Source organism: Medicago sativa, chromosome 3 (genome assembly GCF_051527215.1).
Source record: "Medicago sativa cultivar Bolivia chromosome 3, Bolivia_mono, whole genome shotgun sequence".
Taxonomy (NCBI): Eukaryota; Viridiplantae; Streptophyta; class Magnoliopsida; order Fabales; family Fabaceae; genus Medicago; species Medicago sativa.
This window is the reverse complement of record NC_140751.1, coordinates 10,645,280-10,661,609: the sequence shown is the minus strand read 5'-3', so window position 1 is coordinate 10,661,609 and position 16,330 is coordinate 10,645,280. Positions and strand designations below refer to the sequence as shown.

Below are 16,330 nucleotides of genomic sequence, written 5' to 3'. Positions count from 1 at the left end.
TAAATACTGTGTGGTGCATATAAAAACAACAGTGTAAACCTTTTGTTATTCAAAAACTATTTGTTTTAGACAAAAATATTTATTTGCAAAAAAAAAAAAAAAGACATATAGCAACGGGCAGTATGGTCCTATACCAACGGATATACAGGTTGGTTAAAGCCATTAAATAGGTGTAAAGTTCCGTTGCTATAGCTCCAAATCTTTAGCAACTCGCATTTTATCCGTTGGTATAATGCTATTGTGACAGCAAATGCCGTTGGTATAACCATAGTATTGTAGACGGCAGCAGGCAGCCGTTGGTATAGGTTTTTGACCTATACCAACGGTATTTTGGACCTTTACCAATGGTTTTTGCCGTTGCTAAATGGCAAATTTCTTGTAGTGTATGCAATGAATATTTTATATTCTAATACACCCCCGTAGTCGAAACTGGAGGTTGTCGAATGTTGAGGCTATCTCTGAAATCATCAAACAACTGCAACGGAAGGCCCTTGGTAAATATGTCAGCTATTTGATAATGGGACGGAACATGTAAGACCCGTACTTGACCTTTAGCAACCTTGTCACGCACGAAGTGAATATCCATTTCAATATGTTTTGTGCGTTGATGTTTGATGAGATTTCCTGACAAATAAACAGCGTTGACGTTGTCACAGTAGACTAGAGTAGCTTTTGTGACCTGCCAAAAAGTCCAAAACTTTGTCCAAAAATATCGGCCAGCTATTCACAGCTCATTCACAAACAGTGTCATGTCCCCTTAATCCAGGCCAAGGCAGTATCTGTTGCTACTTTTACAAACTCAATGTCTCAAGCCTTCTCTATAAAACACAACGTGCAACATACAAAAAAAAACACAAATTTTCCAGCAAAAGACGCACAAATTCACAGCCAATTCATCAACTGAATACACAGACCAGCAAGAACATTTTCAATCAATTCTCAACACAAATTTTACCCAACTCAAATCGGCTACCACACCAAACATCACGAACAGACCCACACACAGCCAACACACACACACATGCACAACCAACACACACACAACAGTCATCACCATACACAAACCGACACCAATCCACCACAAACTCAAATCGGCCTCAACTAACCACAACCACCACCGTTCCAGACACAACCTTAAATGTAGTTTTCTTTTCTATATTTTTTAGATATAGGTTTAAAAAGAAAAAATCAAAAAAAGATGTGAATAAGAAGGAGAAGGAAACCATTCGAAGAGGGAGTCGAAGAGGATAACATAACAAAAAAATATAAAAAAAAGGGTTCCGGCGTGGTGCGCCGCCGTACCGGCCGGCCGACCACCGTCGGAACCGCCCTTACCTTCGCCGGATTCTGCGTGAAGAAGGAAGAACATATGAATGTTCTTGAGAGAGAGAAGAGAGAGGACGGTGAGGAGAGAAAGAGAAGAGAGAGAAAGAGTGGTTGCAAAATGAAAATAAAACCAGCAAATCCTATTTATATCCCTCCTTGAACCGGATTTATTTAATTAAACCGGTTCACCCTAAAAAAACCGAACCGGCCCAACCCCAGCCTGCATTAATTAAGCCCAATCAGCTTTCATTTTTAATTCCTGCATCCCCCAACATACTGCCTGCACCCCCCTTCTCCTTTTATTTCCTATTCTATTCTATTTTTATGTCTTGCATGCATTTTATTTTATTTTTGCATTACATTCTATTATCTACTATTATCATATGCATATTTAAATTTTGTCATTAAGTACACACCTCAATCCAGAGTACTCTGGTCCTAAATCAACTGTTAATATTATATTTCTGCTTATATAATTGTTCTCCAGAACAATCTGGTCCTTGTCAATTAAATTAATCTAGAGTGCTCTGATCCTAAATCAACTGTTAATATTATATTTCTGCTTATATAATAGTTCTCCAGAGTATTCTGGTCCGTGTTAAAATAACCTTATATTTCAGCTTAATATTATTTTTCTCATTCTGCTTACATAATTTTCATATCATTATTCAAAAATAACAAAAACATTCAAATAACAAAAATCACAAAAATATTTTTATAAACAAAGCTTGATCCTAAATCAAGCGATCGTCTTTTTATTTTTACTTCCTTAATCAAATCATCAATCAATTCTAATTCTACTTTGAGTCATTTTTCTTTAATATAAAAAAACACAAACAAATTCCAACTTGCCACTTGGCTTTTTATTTCAAACCTTTTTTCAAAACTCATAAAAAATACAAAACCAATCAAACGTCAATTTCTACCCCCGAACTACGAGGTTTTGATCCCTCACGGGTAAGTAGGCAAAGGACACGTGTCCTTCCAAATCAATAAAAATGTAGATAAATTAGGTCTCTATTTTCTTTCATCATTTCAAATTTCATTTTTTAAAGCAAGCAAGTTTATAGCACAAAAGTTAAATAAAATCAAGAGGTTCTCGTAGAGTACTACGAATATTTAGGGTGTTTAACACCTTCCCTAAATATAACCAACCCCCGAACCCTTAATCCCTAAAAAATGTGGTATTTGAACCTTTTTCCACTTTCTTTTGAAAAGAATTAAATGTTCAGTCATGAAATAAAAATAGTGGGTCAAACGCCAATCAAATGGCCTTTGACCGTCCGAAAAATGACGCGACAGAAATGGCGACTTCACTGGGGATTAAAAGTAAGAGGGTTGAGCCTAACTTGGCATTATTTAAAATTTTTGCTATAAACTAGCTAAAAAAAAGGGGGGGTTTTTTTTTTAATAAAAGATGGAAACACGTGTATATATGTTCTTCTCTTTTCTTTCCATGCATAATCATGCATACATGCATAAAAACTTTTCTCATCAAAACATAAAAAAAAAAAAATTTGTACATTTTTTGCATAAGCATTCCATACATCATATGCATTCATAGTTTCTAGTCCGTGTCAATCCATCAGTAAGTGGTCTGATGACTTTATCCAAGTTCGACTCGCACCTACAACACTCATGCAAACAAAAAGGGTGAACATATCAGTTTGAACAAAAGATCACAACACTCCGGGAGTATATCGGTCAAAAGTCCAAAACTTTGTCCAAAAATATCGGCCAGCTATTCACAGCTCATTCACAAACAGTGTCATGTCCCCTTAATCCAGGCCAAGGCAGTATCTGTTGCTGCTTTTACAAACTCAATGTCTCAAGCCTTCTCTATAAAACACAACCTGCAGCATACAAAAAAAAACACACAAATTTTCCAGCAAAAGACGCACAAATTCACAGCCAATTCATCAACAGAATACACAGACCAGCAAGAACATTTTCAATCAATTCTCAACACAAATTTTACCCAACTCAAATCGGCTACCACACCAAACATCACGAACAGACCCACACACAGCCAACACACACACACGCACAACCAACACACACACAACAATCATCACCATACACAAACCGTCACCAATCCACCACAAACTCAAATCGGCCTCAACTAACCACAACCACCACCGATCCAGACACAACCTTAAAGGTAGTTTTCTTTTCTATATTTTTTTAGATATAGGTTTAAAAAGAAAAAATCAAAAAAAGATGTGAATAAGAAGGAGAAGGAAACCATTCGAAGAGGGAGTCGAAGAGGACAACATAACAAAAAAAATATAAAAAAAGGGTTCCGGCGTGGTGCGCCGCCGTACCGACCGGCCGACCACCGCCGGAACCGCCCTTACCTTCGCCGGATTCTTGGTGAAGAAGGAAGAACATATGAATGTTCTTGAGAGAGAGAAGAGAGAGGACGGTGAGGAGAGAACGAGAAGAGAGAGAAAGAGTGGTTGCAAAATGAAAATAAAACTAGCAAATCCTATTTATATCCCTCCTTGAACCGGTTTTATTTAATTAAACCGGTTCACCCTAAAAAAACCGAACCGGCCCAACCCCAGCCTGCATTAATTAAGCCCAATCAGCTTTCATTTTTAATTCCTGCATCCCCCAACATACTGCCTGCACCCCCCTTCTCCTTTTATTTCCTATTCTATTTTTATGTCTTGCATGCATTTTATTTTATTTTTGCATTACATTCTATTGTCTACTATTATCATATGCATATTTAAATTTTGTCATTAAGTACACACCTCAATCCAGAGTACTCTGGTCCTAAATCAACTGTTAATATTATATTTCTGCTTATATAATTGTTCTCCAGAACAATCTGGTCCTTGTCAATTAAATTAATCTAGAGTGCTCTGGTCCTAAATCAACTGTTAATATTATATTTCTGCTTATACAATCGTTCTCCAGAGTATTCTGGTCCGTGTTAAAATAACCTTATATTTCAGCTTAATATTATTTTTCTCATTCTGCTTACATAATTTTCATATCATTATTCAAAAATAACAAAAACATTCAAATAACAAAAATCACAAAAATATTTTTATAAACAAAGCTTGATCCTAAATCAAGCGATCGTCTTTTTATTTTTACTTCCTTAATCAAATCATCAATCAATTCTAATTCTACTTTGAGTCATTTTTCTTTAATATAAAAAAACACAAACAAATTCGAACTTGCCACTTGGCTTTTTATTTCAAACCTTTTTTCAAAACTCATACAAAATACAAAACCAATCAAACATCAATTTCTACCCCCGAACTATGAGGTTTTGATCCCTCCCGGGTACGTAGGCAAAGGACACGCGTCCTTCCAAATCAATAAAAATGTAGATAAATTAGGTCTCTATTTTCTTTCATCATTTCAAATTTCATTTTTTAAAGCAAGCAAGTTTATAGCACAAAAGTTAAATAAAATCAAGAGGTTCTCGTAGAGTACTACAAATATTTAGGGCGCTTAACACCTTCCCTAAATATAACCAACCCCCGAACCCTTAATCCCTAAAAAATGTGGTATTTGAACCTTTTTCCACTTTCTTTTGAAAAGAATTAAATGTTCAGTCGTGAAATAAAAATAGTGGGTCAAACGTCAATCAAATGGCCTTTGACAGTCCGAAAAATGACGCGACAGTATATAAGTGGTGAGTGTATAAACTAGGGAGGAGAGATATGTAGGCCGTGGGTTAATGTATATCCTTAATGTACCTAGCTAATAATCCGCTTCAAGGCAGTCGTGTGTTGTGTTCGTGGATCATGCATCAAAAGACACACTTGTTGGGCAACATAAGTAATATCAGGCCTAGTGAAAGTTAAATATTGCAATGCACCTGCAAGACTTCGATACTCAATGGGATCTTGATATGGATTTCCTGAGACTCCACTTAGCTTTGCTTTAGAATATAAAATTATCTAATTACTTTAACTAATGGAAATGGCATTAAGGGAACTAAATGTAACAACGAGCTTGTTGATCATTTAGACATTTCAAATATCACCTGAAAATGGAATAAAGTAGCTCATTTGATCATTTCTTTGTTTGTTTGGCGTTTGTTGAGTAGTAGGATTCTCAAGAAGGATAATTTGTTTCAGTGCGGAGTTATTCAGTCAGATTCTAAAATTTGTCTCGGTGGTTATGGTTTGGAGGAAAGTGTCGATCATATATATATATATATTTTTTTTTTTTTTTTTGGATTGTGCATATTTTGGGAGAATCTGACCTCTCGTGACCAAATGCAATGGTTTGGTCACGTGACCAACTAAGAATTACTCCTCCTCCCAATCAAATTTTTTCTATATGCATGAACAAGAAATCATACCCCTAACTACATGTTTAAGGGGGTCAAGTCCCCTACCACTTGATGTTATTGAAAAATAAAAGAATTATATATTTTCAATTACTTTATGTTGTTATAGATTTTCTCTTTTCGGGGTGGAGAAGCTAAGTCAAGCAATAAAACTAAAAAATTAAAATTAAAATAAAGAATTTTGTGGAGTTATACGGTTTCATAAATTTCCCTTTGTGTAGTATATGTTTTTGGACATAAGAGAGAGAGAGTAGTATTTGTTTTTGGTTTACATGTACAGTTTTGGTCCTATACGCATTTCACTGGACGATTGAAACAAGGGAAATTTTCACCATTTTCCTTCTGAAATTTTGCATCTGTACAAAATTTCCCGATCCATAGAAAGAACACAAGTGAAGTGTTTATCATTGACACGCTATCTATCATAATGTAAGACTAATTTATATTTTGTCTTAATAGATGTATTAGGCCATGAAGGTACATGCAAAGAATAGAAAAATAAATTCATGTTATTAATTAATTGAACTTTTATTCATATATTCATCAATCATATGCATTGCATAGTAACATGATCAAGTCCTATAAATACCTAGCCTGGCAACGAACAGCAAAAACACAAAACAACTACATCCTCTTATACATATAATTCATAATAATTAATTAACAACCATGTCAACTAGATCCCTCACCATATTCATCATTGCTCATGTGTGCCTCTTTATGATCACAACATCAGTAGCACAAATAGTTATCGACACAAGTGGTGAACCAGTTGAGGACGATGAGGAGTACTTCATCAGGCCCGCTATCACAGGCAATGGAGGAGGTTCCATTTTGGTCACCAGAAATGGGCCATGTCCTTTGCACGTTGGTCTTGACAACAGTGAAGGGGCACTTGGAGTAGCTGTGAAATTCACTCCTTTCGCTCCTCGTCATGATGATGATGATGATGATGTGAGGCTTAACAGAGACTTGAGAGTAACATTCCAAGGTTTCACAGCTTGTGGGCAGTCGACAGATTGGAGGTTGGGTGAGAAGGACGCAACGAGTGGAAGGAGGCTGATAGTTACCGGAAGAGATAATGGTGCAGCATCACATGGTAACTTTTTTAAGATTGTGCAGACCCAAACTGGTGGTATCTATAACATCCAATGGTGCCCTACAGAGGCGTGCCCTAGTTGTAAGGTTCAATGTGGGACTGTTGGTGTTATTCGTGAGAATGGCAAGATTCTGTTGGCCCTTGATGGTGGTGCCCTTCCAGTTGTGTTCCAGAAAGAATGATTGTTAGTACAATGCTGAAGTTTGTTTATGTGGTGTGTTTATGTACTTCTCCTTGTTGTTCTAAATGTAAGGTTAATAAACATATATATGTAAGGTTATCGTTACAATCATTGAACCAGTGAAAGGGAGACTTTTATTCTGGTTGATTGATTCAAGTATATATACAATAAAGCTTTGAACTGTTATGTTTCTTCTTTGTTTACTAAAGAAGTATTGTTGTCCTAACTCCTAATTACAATTATAATGATAATGATGATGATATGTTCGAAGCAAAAGTGAAAATATATTAAAATAAACGTAGTTGTGATATTTGTATAACCATTTGTGACAACTTTTATGACATTTTTATTTTTTCTCTTACTTTTTCTCTCTTATTGACAAAAACAATAAAGAGAAAAAACGGAAGAGACAGATTTAGAGCACAATGTTAGAACAAGAGAATTGTCAAAAAATTGCCACAAAAAAACGTACAAATATCATTTCTCAAATAAAAAAGAAGAAGACAAATACTTGAGGGATAACCGAAAAGAACTTGAATATATTCATTTAAGCAAACCCTAAAGGCTTATACAAACATTAACAACATAAAAGTGGAACAACCGTAATGGTGATGGGCAAACAACCCGAAATATATAATATACATAACTCAAGAAACATCCACCGCGAGTAATAGTACAACCAGAAAAACCCGCATAGAGGGGGAAACCAGATTGTAAAAAAAGATGGTGTGTGAATGAGTATAGCACATGAAGTTTAGAGAGTGAACCCGATCGCCATTATTGTAGATGATCCACAACCAATAGCGCACCACGAATATAGCAAGCATGAGGAGCCTCGAAGTAACTTGAAACCCATATTACATAGAGATCGCTCTTTCGAACAAACACTCAAACCCAGGAAAACCCGGATCCAAGCTAAAAAATCTCAAATTAATCCAATCATGTAGAGAAACCATAACACAACAAAGAAATCACAGTGAATGCAGCGGTGGAACGAACAAGCACGTAAACAACCACTTGTACATCTCAGTTGGGGTTGATGATAACTAAACATCAAACGACCTTTAGATCTTGAAGATAACCAGTAACCTAACTAGTGAAATCAAACCAAAATCCAACAAACAAAGAGAAGAAACAAATTTAGACTGAACCAGTACTCTGTTATGACAACTATAAGCAAAAATTAACCCGGGTTAAGGAGATGAATTCGGTTGAAACAATGCCCTTAGGGTTCGTGGCCCATCCGGGTTTACGGTTGGCGTCGCAAAATCAACATAGTTGATCGTACCACCGGCAGTGTGAGGCTAGATAGTAGAAAGGATGTTTGGATAGGAGGAAGTGAGGGTTGAGTGGCGATTGAAGGAGGTGGTTTGGGTAGAGAGAAGGCTAGATAGAGAGAAGGTGATTGAAAAAATGATGATGATGATGATAATAAAAAGAGTAAATTACATTCTCCTTGCTTGAAAGATTCTTAAATTACACTCTCCTCCCCTCTTATGTAAAATATACACTTCCCGTCCCTCCCCTCTTATTCACAATATATTAGAAAATATTTCACTCCCCTCCCTTGAGAGAAACTTAAATTACATTCTCATCCCTTTTTATGTTAAAATATATGTTTCACTCCCTCAATAATTTTTTTTATTTCTAATAATCTTGCAAAAAAAATAATCTAACACACTTCGAAAAAAATAGTATTGCGGGTCCATTTTAATATAATCAAAATGTGAATGCATATTTTTCGCTATTTTTTATTCACAATTTCACTAACATGTAGTTTTAAGCCCTACTATAAATTATGAAAATACCCAAAATAAAATTAAAATATGTGAAAAATTACTAAAGTCAATTAGGTATGTTTACTTAAAAGTGAATTTTAATTTACTCTAATACAAATAGTAATGATAATAATAATCTATACTATATATAAAGACAAGAACCCCCTTTCAACACTTTTGGGCTAACTTTTACTCTTTCCAAAAACGCCCTCAATTTTCAATACAAATAACACATGTGACAAATAGATAAGAATAAATTTAATTGTTAAAAAAAATGTAACAAACACGATAAGAGTATATATATATAGGGTTATGATAGAAGACACCTTTTGTGAAGGTGTCTTTTATCAAGTTACTCTATGAGCTTTTGCGAAAAGACACCAACTTACTTTTATGAAGGTGTCTTTTAGCAAAGTTATAACTAAAACGTGAAAATCACACCTTAAGGTGTTGCTTGATAAAAGACACCACCAAAGGGTGTCTTGTAACATAACCCATATATATATATATATATATATATATATATATATATATATATATATATATATATATATATATTTGCTAAGCAGGGAGAGAGGACAAGCTTCAAGAGGGAACACCGACATCCCAACTAGGTTGGCATCCCGGGAACCCTCCATCCTATGCTGCCAATCTCTAAAAATTTATTAAAAAAGGGGGAAAAACTGTACAAGAAGAGGGGGGACTAGGCCAATACCCTCTGAATCAAAAACAAAACAAAGAAAAAAAAAACAGCAAATTACAAGAACCGAAGGAATCCTGTAATTAGGCAAACCAACTCTATCCCGAAAGAAATCTAGCTGCATCTCCGTAGGCAATGAATCTAAACATCTTTTCCCCAAAGTGCCCATAAATTTGGCTGTAAATTATCTCTAACATTCAAACTATATTTAGTAACTCCAATATTATGCCAATACCACGAAGGAACATGTTCAAAAGGTATATTCGGCTCCGCAATGAAAATAATAACAGGTTTATGAGACAGAAACAAATTATGTAAAGCAATTTTAGATTCAAAGTTGCCTATACCTCGGATATTCCAATAAAGGACATTCATGATGATGAAGGAGGATGGGTACCCTTTGCCCGGGTGTTGTACATAGCCTTACCTAACACTTGCTTTTTTGCCTCCTTTTGTTGCTTTTTAGATAATACTTGCGTGAATCCTTCCTCCGCCATCCGTTTGTCATATTCACGAATATGTGCCCAAAGGTCCAAGTCATGCTGAACATTCTTTGAAATCGGAATTTCATGATGCTGAATAGGTGCTACACGTGCAGGAACATTATTAGCATCATTTGCAATGATTTCAACTTCTGCACTGTGTGTTTGTGTTTGTGCTTCTAATTCCGTGACATCCGTAAAAATCAGCCGAGATGCTGCAGTAGTGTCCACTTCTTTAGCCTCTGGTGCGTCAGAATTTTTTTCCAAGACATGTATCGATGTGCTGGGAAGTGTATCCTTCCTTATATCATCACTCACCTCTAGTATGAACTCAATATCATGATGGTCCTTGGTAACATCTTGAGGAGAGGCATCATCCGAGTGATAAATCGTAACATCCGGTGAAGGTGATTTGCGTGCTTCTTCATCTTGCTGCTCCTTGTCTGCTTCCAAGGAGATTGTATCATCAATGTCATGATGCTCAATTGTATTATCAACAACCGGAATGGTAGTATTGTCAAGGGTGCTGTGTTCATCTGTCACAACCAACGGATGAGTTTCCGGCGGAGTGGGTGCTGCAGTAGGTTCCTGTTGTGATGTCAGTTGTTGCTGCCCTGTAGAAGGTGTCGGGGCTGACTCTTGGTGCGGTTGAGCAAAGGCCAGAGAGGAGCCAATACCTGCTGGATTTTCTTTGGTATGGATCCAAGTTTGTTTGTTAGTTGGAACCGGTTTCTTGCCCTGGGCAATAGTCTCCTTTTTTGCATTACTTTCCTTACGGGGATATAACCATCGACACGCGGAGACATCATGTCCTATGTTCTGGCAGTGAGTACAAAAATCAGGCATCCACTCATAGGCTACCTCAACATTGAATGCATAACCTTCTCTCTCGACAGTGATTTCATGGAATATTTTCCGTGAGAAGTCCATATCAACAAGAATGCGGGCATAGTGACCGTAAAGGCGTTTGGTAGTTGCATTATCGATAATAAGTGGCGTGCCCACTGCACAAGCAATTTCACTAAGCGTCCTATCCATCCAGTACTCCTGAGGTAGCTCCAAGAGTCGGGTCCACACTTGAGCATGAGTGTTACGTTGTTTGTGCATATTAAAATCTTTTTTCCATTCAAACAAACGAAGAACACCCGGCTTTAAATTTATCATCCCCATCGCCCATGTCATGCGCAAATCTTCTTCAGAAGAGAAAAAGAATTCATAGAAACCCCTTCCCAAGGATGTAACACCCCGTTTTCCCAACATAAAAATTTCATATTAAATCAGAGTATTTAAATCATAGACGGAATGTCACATACTACTTTAAAGTCATAAAATAGATATTAATAAATATCCTTCCAGGTTCAACATCATAAAAGTCTGGAAATACGCAGCGGAAATAGTTCAACATGAATAAAGTCTTGGCACGCAGGCCTTATCAGAAAATCTCATAATTTGGTTCAATACTTATTCATAAAAAGTTCATAAAAGACACGTAAGGAATAGATATGAAAGTAAGCCTATCCCGTTACGTATCAGAGCACCTTGACACAAGTGAGGAGTCCACTCACGAACACTTCTAGTCTTTATTACCTGCAAGTTACCCATACGAAGGGCAACATTTTCAAGCAGAAGGGGTGAGATTTCACAGTCAATAAATTAAGCATATAATTCATAAAAATGCATTTAGCAACATAAACATTATTAACATATCATACATTTATCACTTAGCATATTATCATTTCAAAATCAAATACCATCATCATTAAATATCATGTTCAACTTAACACTTGACTCGACAACACGACTCAACTTGACAATGCAACTCTTATCAACATAACAACTTAACAACTTAAACCATCGTGAAACTTCTTGATATGCAAATGCATGTGGTACCAATCAACAACATAAATGAGCGTAATTAGGCTCTTCAACGTGTGAGCATAAAGCTGCCGGGCTTAAAGCCCCCAACGTAGTTTGAGCACAAGGCTGCCTGGCCTAAAGCCCCTAACTTTAATGAGTATGCAATGGACTCAATCTTCCTACAACTTGGACAACAACGTAAACATCTTATAAATTCCATTAGGTGGACAACTTCTTAACTCATTACAACTTAGACCGACTTATGCAACTTCAAGACATTAACAGTCAACATCAGTAAACAGCAGCAAGATACAGCATATAACAGGGCTTGAATGCATTAACATCATTTAAGGAATGAATTACATCAACAAAATTATCATAAGACATCATAATAATACTCATGCAACATTATTAATCATCTCAGTCATATAAACAGACTTCTGTAACATCTGGAAACATCCTAAACAACCCTCTTTCTTACATCTAAGATCAACTCATGACTACACGTGCGAAAAGGATCGCATCGGACAATTTGGGGCAACTAACAGCCTAACTCGCAGTGGCGAGTAACTTTGCTCGCAACGGCGAGCAAAGCGTACATTCTGGGATTCCTAAAGTCCTTGCTCGCAATGGCGAGCTATTCTGCTCGCAATGGCGAGCTTACAGGTCACTCGCAGTTGCGAGTTGTATTGCTCGCAGTGGCGAGCTCTGGTTCCTAGCTCGCAGTTGCGAGTGTTCTTACTCGCAGTTGCGAGCGATGAATGTCAGTACGGCCAGAAACCTAAAAATTACAAATTTTCACCTATCTTCATGATTCTTTCATCCAAAGAGCATCTAATTATCATCCTAGGCAATATCTAAGGTCTGTACACTAATTTTGCATCAATCTAACACCTTTTCATGATTCATTCATCAAAATCTGTCTTAAACCTAATTCCCAATTCTCACCAAAACTCAACCTAATCATGCTAAATTCATTCTACAGAATTATACCCTTAATAATATTGAAAGTTAGTCTCACCCTTACCTGGTAATTTGCAGAAATCGCCGCCCTCTCTCTCTTGTTCTCCTCTTCTGACTTTTTCTCCCTTTTTCTCCAAAACGTACGTACTGTTTTTTTTTTAACTTATATCTGTCTATTTATCTCTTCATATTACTCTTCTCACTACTAAATTTTACTCATCTCACAACACAGCCACATGTTTAATATTTTTATTTTATTTCTCATATCTTATTTTATTTAATAATAAAATAAGTCATACCAACATAACAACTTCACAACATCATATACCCCACATAATTTATTTATAAATCATATAACCACTCAACTTCATGAATCATAAAATTCACACATATCAATCATGAAAACCACTTAAATCATAAATCATATAAATATATATAAATATATTTCTAAATAATCAAGTAATTAAGATGGCCGTTACAAAGGACGTCATGGACCAAGCCCCTTTTGTTTTCCACTGTTTTTGACGTTTTGAATATATGTCCTTTGTGGTGTAGGGTTTATCGCCCTTGTTAAGAACCAATCGACCACGGAGATTACGTTTACAGAAGTCCATACCCTTATCATACACGGAATGAGAGATGTGAATGCTTACGTTATCACCACGAATCACCGGCTGCAGTAGGTTGTCATTGCTTGCGGTTGTTGTTGTGGAGGCAGACAGTGCTTGTGCAAAAGAAATTCTCTGTACTGGTTTGGGAGGAGGGAGAATTGTCGTTGTTGGTGAATCATGATTCACGATAATCCTTCCCGGAGATGCGCCCATCTCAGCCTGCCAATCAAAGGCCATGGGAAGGCTGCGGTGCAGGAACAGGAGTGGTGCGGTGCAAAATTAAAAATTGAAAACGTGAAAAATGGTGAATCGCGTAACTTCCAATTGGCAATTTAAAAAGTGTAATAAACTAGATGAGTATATTTATACTTACTTTTTCATTATCTCAATTATACTCTTAAACAATTTTTTATATAATAAAGATTGTTGTCGGTGTCATTAAAAAAAAAATAATTTAGATCATATTTTTTTTGTTATATTGTTGGTATCATTGAAATAGATAATCACGATTAGTTTGGTTTATTACAACTTGAAAGCAACAAACATTTATTTTTGTGTCAAAAAAAAACATTTATATTTTTAGTTTTAATCAAAATCAAAATTTCATAAAAAAACACGGTTAATAATTTTCAAACGTTAGCGTAATAAATAATAATAATAATATATCATGACGCCTAAGCAAAAATTTATACCATGATATAATAACAATTCAAAATTTATGTTTCTTAAAAAAAAAAAATCAAAATTTAACTATCAACTAATATGGTTGGATCCTTAAAAAAAAACTAATATGGTCGGATCTTTTTCTTAATAAATTATTCTTTGCAACAAAATTTTATTTAAATTTAAAAATATACAGTAGTTATTAGGGTTGTTCGCGGTGCGGTTTGGTTCGGTTTTGATACTAAAAGTTATGTTATTCGAACCACAAGATAAAAAAACATACGGTTTGGTTTGTTCGGATGTTTTTAAAAATAAAATTCAAACCAAACACAACTAATGTGAATATTGATACATAGCGTTGCCTTTGAGTATTTCTAATCATCTTATTTAGTTTTGTTATTTAGTAATGTTGCATAATCAGATTCGTTCTTGTTTTCACCTGATTCGTATGACCTACATTTGAATTTTTTGAAAGGAAAAAAAATCACATATCTTAAGGTTATGTTTGGATTGGTGGTGTGTGATGGAATGGGATGGAACGGGATGGTAAGTAATTAGATTCCATTGTTTGGATTTGTAAAAATTCAATGGAGTGGGATGGAACATAATGGAACTCATTCCATCCCATACCACCCAATCCTTCAATTTTTCATTCATCCCAATTCGGGGAGTATGCATATGCAATGGAATGATGCCGTAATTAAAATATACCTATTCTACCCCTATCTTTATTTTATCATTGTAATGTTCTCTATTCTTCTCAAATATATTCCGTTCTACTTCACTTTTTTTGTTCTACTGTAATTTTCCACATACTTCTCTATTCCTCTCGAATAGTTATCGAATATATTTTGTAAAAATATATTACAAAATATATTCCTCAAATATTTATGGCTTCCTATGTTCTTGAAAATGGATGAGAATGAGGCGAATAGTTATCGAATATATTTTGTAAAAATATATTACAAAATATATTCCTCAAATATTTATGGCTTCCTATGTTCTTGAAAATGGATGAGAATGAGGCTTCACAACCAATGCACACTTTCACAGTAGGTTACAAATTAGTGTAAAACCTGGGTGTGTTACGTCTTATTTTGTCCATTTTTTTTTTATGGTCCTACTTGTCCAACAATGTTATTCTTTTTATTTATTTGAAAGAGTGTTTGAGTTATTCTTTCTTAATTTGTTTATTTTGCAAGCCCACAAATATAATCAAATCGAAAGACATAAGATTTTAATAATAAGTTGTTTTTCTACATAATAAGTTGGTTTAAATGACAGGTTTTATTTTCATTTTAAAAAATAATGTTTTTTCAAATAAGGGTATAAATGGAATAAAAATGTTATAACTTGTTCAATGGAATGAAAACATTATTGTCAGTTTCTAAACTATCCAAACAATGGAATGGAATCCCTATTCCACTCCACTCCATTCCACCCCATTCCATCGTGTTCCATTCCACCCCGCTCCATTATATTCCATCAATCCAAACACAAGTATAAGGAGTTTACGATTCATATTCATTAATCACCAAACAAAGTAAAACTATTAGTGGTATGGTGGTTGAAAGTTGTAATATCCCGCCTGTCAGTATCGGTATTTTACCAGACGATCGTGCCAGAGGATTAAAGTTAAGGAAAGTAAATGTAATGGGAAATATTTAATATGAGATGTCAGCTTATTATGGATTAAGTATCAGTATCGGATTTAACACGTTTAAAGGCAAGGGCATAATGGTAATTTCTTGAGAAAGGATATTTAAGTGTTTTTGGGCAAGATATTTTCATTATTCTTATCCTTTTCTCTCTCTAGGTTTGGGAAGCAACTCTCTCTTCCTTCTCTGTTCCTTCTCACGCCCCCTTTCCTCTTCCTCTCCATCAAATCTTCTTCCTCTCCATGGCAAGTGAAATAACATTGCTCCCTCATGGTCTCTTAAACTTGTAGAAGCTTGGTTAAGGTTTGATTTCTCTTTTCCACCTCTCATGAAGTTCATCCCATCTCTTTTCCTTTTCACCAATCTTTCAAGAAACTTCATCCTTCCATGGTAAGTTTCCAAACTTGTTCCCTTGTGATCATTTAAGCTTAAGGAAGTATGAATTATGTTTGATTTCTTCTATTTATCCTCTTGAGGAAGTGTTTGGAAATTAGGGTTTTGGTGAAAGAAGCTTTGTAATGGATTAGAGATGAGCTAGCAAAGATCATCATGCTAGGATTTACAAGAAAACAACAAGATTGGTAAGGTTTGAGCCAAAGAAGCAAGGGGGGAAAAATAAGCTAGGGTTTTGGCTTGCTTGAGTTTGAAGCTTGGAGTTATTACAAGAACATGTTTAGGTGAGTTCCATAGTTAG

The 16,330-nt window shown here is 35.5% G+C and overlaps 1 protein-coding gene and 1 pseudogene across 1 annotated transcript; one reads left to right on the top strand and one right to left on the bottom strand.

Annotated features, from left to right (window-relative positions):
* The first annotated feature begins 5,644 nt into the window (after nt 1-5,644).
* On the top strand, nt 5,645-7,107 carry LOC146935637 (kunitz type trypsin inhibitor 104 pseudogene; annotated as a pseudogene).
* Nucleotides 7,108-9,773: 2,666 nt separating this feature from the next.
* On the bottom strand, nt 9,774-11,054 carry LOC146935636 (uncharacterized). The gene has a single exon (XM_085749075.1). The coding sequence runs from the start codon at nt 11,052-11,054 to the stop codon at nt 9,774-9,776; it is 1,281 nt and encodes a 426-aa protein (XP_085605201.1).
* Between the last annotated feature and the right edge of the window lie 5,276 nt (nt 11,055-16,330).

Bases quoted from the DNA above. Each gene is read 5' to 3' on its own strand.
- LOC146935636 (XM_085749075.1), bottom strand. From the start codon at position 11,054: ATGGGGATGATAAATTTAAAGCCGGGTGTTCTTCGTTTGTTTGAATGG.